We start from the raw sequence: 6,237 nt of genomic DNA on the forward strand, positions 1-6,237 counted from the left end.
TGTGCCTCTCCCCCCCTCTCTCTCTCTCTCTCCTTCTTTACACACACACACACACATATATATATATATATATTTAGGCTCATCCTCATACTCGCTTACATAGACGCCTACGTGACAGAGCATCCTTTGAAGACTACCCTCTCCAAACACTATGTTGTTACAAACCCTTGCAACTTGTCCTAGTGCTTATAAATATATTACAATTAACATCCCCACGATCCACACTCAGTTTATCTAAACATGGCAGTCCCCATTTTATCCCTCTTCCTTCTCTTCATCTCTATCAAATCTTCTGCAAATAATATAACAAACACCTTCATTGATTGCCTAAACAGCTTTTCAGAACCAACTTTTCCCATCAATGGAACCATCTACACTCCAGACAACTCTTCATTCTCTTCCGTTTTCCATGCATACATCCGAAACCCTGTTTTCTACAACTCCACCAGAACCAAACCCTCCTTGATCATCACTCCGTTGCACGTCTCACACATCCAAGCCGCGGTCATCTGCGCCCAACTACACGGACTGCAAATGCGAACCCGAAGCGGTGGCCATGACTACGAGGGCCTTTCTTACCTTTCCTACTCCAACACCCCGTTCTTCATCCTGGACTTGTTTAATTTACGCTCAGTCGATGTTAACATCGAACAAGAAACCGTATGGGTCCAAACCGGAGCCACTCTTGGTGAAGTTTACTATGGAATTGCTGAGAAAAGCAACATCCATGGTCTCCCTGGTGGAGTTTGCCCTACGGTTGGGGTTGGTGGACATTGCAGTGGGGCTGGTTATGGAAACATGCTTCGAAAGTACGGTCTAACTGCCGATTGCATAGTCGATGCGCTGTTAGTTGATGTGAATGGCGCGGTTTTGGATCGAGAGTCAATGGGGGAAGATTTGTTTTGGGCTATTACTGGTGGTGGAGGTGCAAGTTTTGGTGTTGTTCTTGCATTTAAATTTAAATTGGTTAGTGTCCCCCCTCAAGTTACTTTTTTCAATTCCAAAAGAACGGTAGAAAGAAAAATCATAAAGATTGCCGAAAAATGGTTTCATGTTGCTCATAGATTAGACAAAGATCTATTCATCCGAATGAGTTTTGATGTCTCGACAGACAGAAAGGGAATAAAGCATGTTCATGCTTCATTCCCAAGCCTATTTCTGGGAAACTCCACAAGGCTCTTGAGTCTTATGGACGATAGTTTCCCAGAACTAGGGTTACAGGATTCAGAACTTGTTGAAATGAGTTGGGTCGAGTCTGCGTTGGTTTATGCAGGGTTCCCAGTTGGAACACCCATCGAGACTCTACTTTCTCGAACGCAACAACCTGGACGAGATAGACCATTCAAGATCAAATCAGACTACTTAAAAAACCCTATTTCGAAAAAAGGTTTAAAATTCATATTCAAGAAAATGAAGGAACTCCCAAACCAGATGATCACCTTCAGTCCGTTCGGTGGACGAATGGAGGAGATCTCAGAGTTTGCAAAACCATTCCCGCATCGAGCAGGCAATCTTGCAATGATTGAGTATGAAACATACTGGAACGAGCTTGGGACGGAAGCCGCGAAAAAAAACTTGGAGTTTGCAAGGAAGATGCATGAGCATATGACACCATACGTGTCCGATAACCCTAGAGAAGCATTTTACAATTATAGGGACTTGGACAATGGTGTGAACCATCATGGGAAATACAGTTATGAAGAAGGTATGGTTTATGGGATCAGGTATTTCAAAGAGGTTAATTATAATAGGCTTGTAATGGTGAAGACCATGGTTGATCCCAATAATTTCTTTAGCAATGAGCAAGGCATCCCAGCTTTCCAATCCTCAGATGACATGTAATATAAATAAGCACTGTATTTATATGATGTATGATGAAACTAATAGTATAAATAAGGGAATGGGGAAATTTCATATATATTGTACGTACATCTTTTAGTTAAAATTCTAAAAGTACGTAAAACACGAAAATGTGTAAAATACTGATTACGTACGAACTATAGGTTTAACCTGGGTTTCCAGAAAACGTGCGAGATTGAAAGCGATAAGGGTATAAGGAGTGGTTAAACACTTTAAAGTGGCAAACCAAAAAACCGACTAATGAGAGCGCGCCATGTCAATTAGGCAAAAGTGTTTAAACTTTGGTGAAAAATGTTGGCAATGGTTTAAACACTTGGTGAAGTGGTAAACTATTTTTAAAAAAAAAAGAAAAAAGGTTTGATTGGTTGAGATTGGAATGGACCCCACCCCATACCCCCCTCTCTCTTTCCTTTCTCCTTTCCCGCTTCGGTAAAGCTTCACCGCATGAAACCAACTCTCATCGGCAAAATATGGTTGGCAATGGTTTGCCATTTCGGTAAACCAAGTTTACCGACACCCAAAGATGCCACACCGTATCCCCTAACATTAGCAAGAATGGGTGTTTGGTGATGTAAGTTTGAAATAAATGCTGCATTATTTGAATGTTTATTTCTTATTAATAAAGAAAAATAACATATTTTTTTCGAAATCAAACAAAATTGGATTAGACAAACCTTGAGCAATTTTGTTGACGGACTATGTAATCCCTTGAAAACATTTTCATTAAACACCCCATACAATTAATTGACTGTTGTGAGGTTTAATGGGAAACAATAAAGGAGTGAGAACTATGAAAAAGTTTATTTAACACGTTAAATATATTTTAAAAATTCAATTCAAAGACTAAAAATTATTTTTTTCAAAACGATAAAAATTCAATTTAGAATGTGTAGGACCTATTCCAATAAAAAAAAAGGTTATTGGATTTTAATAATCATAATTTTTACTCATTGGCCGGTATTAATCCTAACTTAAAAAACTCACTCTGACAATTTCAACTTGTAAGAATTTGGTTCTCATTTATCCTTTTCTAACGGGGTTATAGCCCTGTTAGTTTTTTTGTTAAAGTGACAGAAACCTAGTTATTGGCTGATGTGACTACTTAGTGGCATAAACATAGTTATTGAATTTGTTAATCCTAACTTTCACCACCACCATTAGCTGCCACCACCACCACCATCAGCCGCCACCACCACCACAATCAGCTAATGGTGGTGGTGGCGGCTAATGGTGGTGATTGTTGATTGGGATTGTCAGGGAATATTTAAGTTGAAATTAATGTCGGCAAATGGGTGAAAGTTAGGATTAATAAATCCAATAACCCTAAAAATCATTTTTTGTAAATTCTTTCTTACCTTTTTATTGTTGTTTTTTAAGATTTTTTTAATTTCTTAATGTTTGAATATTTTATTTAAAAAGGCTTTTACATGTATTTATATGCAAAAGCTCTGAAAAATATATATTAAATTTGATTTTTAAAATGTTAAGTTGACGTTTTAACATACATTGTTCCCCGGTTTCTCACTTTTTTAGTGTTCCCCATTAGGTTAACTAAAAATAAAACAATATTAGTAATACAATATCTTAGCTCTAGAAAAATATATTATAATAATACACTATCAAAACATTTCATAAAACACACCACACATATCTTTTTACAACGAGAATTTGGTTTGGTCTTGGAATTCGGTCAATCATAGCTAAACATCACAGATATGACATTCTAATTCTGTCTTCTTAGAGCTTGCCCTCTAGATAACACCATTCCTATCTTAGACTAAGCCTTGATGCAACATGAACAAAATTTTGTGAGTATTTCATGCTATTAATCATGGGTGTTGCCATGTTAGTTTGTCTTCACAACATATTAAAGTGGATTCTCGAGTATTAATACTCAAGAACGCAAATGACATACTATTTAGTGGTAATCTAACATACCATCACTTATATCATAATGAAGAACACAAATGACATATTATTTAGTGTGAGTGAGGGTTGGATAGAAAGTGTGTTTTTCCTAGAAAATATAGGAAACAATAAGAATGTGAAATGTGGCATTGTAGGATTTTAACTAAAAGGGCAATTGTGTAATTTGAATATTATTTTAATTATTGATTATATTATTAGGATAACTAACTAACTAGAAAATTATGGAAACTAAATATCCAATTTAATCAAATCGACAGTTTCAATTTAAATCATACAATCCATACAACATATTCACAGGAATTCGTAAATCTGGTCTTTCATAACATCTTTACCAGCAATGATTTTTGATGGAGGATTTCTTATGTTCTTGACATTGTGTTTTACCAGCAAACAAACTAATCCCTTTGAGTATTAAACTTCATTTTTTGTTTGATTTACTGGAAGAATTCTTGACATTGTGTTTTACCAGCAAACAGACTAATACCATTGAGTATTAAACTTGATTTTTTGTTTGGTTTGCTGGAGGATTTCTTGACATTGTGTTTTAATAGCAAACAAACTAATACCATTGAGTATAAAACTTGATTTTATTGTTTGATTTTGCTGGAGTTGTGTTTTACCAGTAAACAGACTATTACCATTGGGTATTAACTTGATTTTTTGTTTGATTTGCTGGAGCAATCTTGACATTATGTTTTACCAGCAAACAGACTAATACCATTGTGTTTTAATAGTTTTAATTGAAATCATACAATCCATACAATGATTTTTGCTGGAGGATTTCTTGACGTTGTGTTTTACCAACAAAAAGACTAATATCATTGAGTATTAAACTTGATTTTTTATTGATTTGCTGGAAGAATTCTTGACATTGTGTTTTTTTTACCAGCAAACAGACTAATACCTTTGAGTATTAAACTTGATTTTTTGTTTAATTTGCTGGAGGATTTCTTGACATTGTGTTTTACATCTACTATCTAACATATTTGTATCCATTTCAAACAAACAATTTAGATCATTTATATTAAAATACATACTCAGTTTGCCCAACAACCATAAAAAAGAATGCAAACAAAGAAATATAACATAAAACACACTACTTTGAACATAACATCCAGAGAAAAATAAAAAAATAACAACCACACCAATCAGTGTCTTCATTTTCAACACAACCCAGTGTCTTCGTCTTCAACACACTATCATCATCAACCTTAAAATGGTAAAACACATCAACCTTAAAACATACTGTCATCATCAACATATTCAGGTGTCATTTTAAAACACACTGTCATCATCAACCTTAAAATGGTAAAACACATCAACCTTAAAATGGTAAAACAAATCAACCTTAAAACACACTGTCATTATCAACATATTCTGGTGTCATTTTAAAACACACTGTCATCATCAACCTTAACAACTAAAAACAACTCTAATGGTGAATACAATTTTGCATAATATTCCTATTGTATAGATTTTCAAATAAAATAGGAAACTAGGGTTTATAAACTTAAAATCAAACAACTCACCCAATCGTTCTGGAGAACGGGGTAGACGGAACCTTCATCTCCCTCCGTCTCCTCTGCATCACCGGCGTTATTTTCGTCGACGATTCAGTCACCGGCGGTGCGTTCGCTGACTAATCAGTCACCGTCCGATCAACTTCTTCAACCGCAGTCGCATCACCACCGTCCAAACTAACCGCATGACTAACACTAGTAACCGCCTCAGACTCTCTGTCACCGGAACTAATTACACGATCAGAAACAGTCACCGGTATATTAATATTAGAGAGAGAGGGAAATCTTGAGGTTTTTAGGAAGTGGGTTTAGAGAGAGAGAGAGAGGGGGGAAATCACATGAATTTAGGGATTGGTTATTGATATGGCAGTTTCTTGACTGATTTAAAAGACGTCCAATTACCAAAATACCCTCACTATATTAAAAGTCTCTAATTATATAACACAGATATTACTAAAATGCCATCCATTTGATCTAAGCCGTTAAAAACACTCATCTAATGGCCCAGATCGCTTCCTACACTTTCTAGGAAAAACACACTTTCCGCAGGATCCCCACTCTATTTAGTGTGTATGTATATAAAATAAATATAGACACACATGTAGTGTTATACATACAATAAATTTTCATAAAGATTGCAAAGTCTAATTAAAAGACTTTGGTTAACTTTGTTACGTGATCAAATAACATCGTGGAGTCAATGAATGCAAATACCCATTTGATGCTATTTTGTGCAGCTTTGGTTATACCATCCATTACAGCCAAATAATGGTTGCTCATCTAAAAAAATAGAGATTTACTCTGTCGATCGATTCAACTTTTTGAGATCCATACGATTCGGTTAATGACTTAACGATTTTGGCATTTTAATGGTTTAACCCAGTTTAAAACTTTGTAACCAGTCGAGTAGACCATTACACCATATTTG

At 35.5% G+C, this 6,237-nt stretch overlaps 1 protein-coding gene across 1 annotated transcript; it reads left to right on the forward strand.

The window, feature by feature from the left end:
• Positions 1-227: 227 nt before the first annotated feature.
• LOC110894882 (berberine bridge enzyme-like 8) lies at positions 228-1,920 on the forward strand. The gene has a single exon (XM_022142130.2). It carries the CDS (start codon positions 241-243, stop codon positions 1,840-1,842), a length of 1,602 nt encoding a protein of 533 aa, XP_021997822.1. The 5' UTR covers positions 228-240; the 3' UTR covers positions 1,843-1,920.
• Positions 1,921-6,237: the final 4,317 nt, after the last annotated feature.

This window comes from Helianthus annuus, chromosome 12 (genome assembly GCF_002127325.2).
Source record: "Helianthus annuus cultivar XRQ/B chromosome 12, HanXRQr2.0-SUNRISE, whole genome shotgun sequence".
Lineage (NCBI taxonomy): Eukaryota > Viridiplantae > Streptophyta > Magnoliopsida > Asterales > Asteraceae > Helianthus > Helianthus annuus.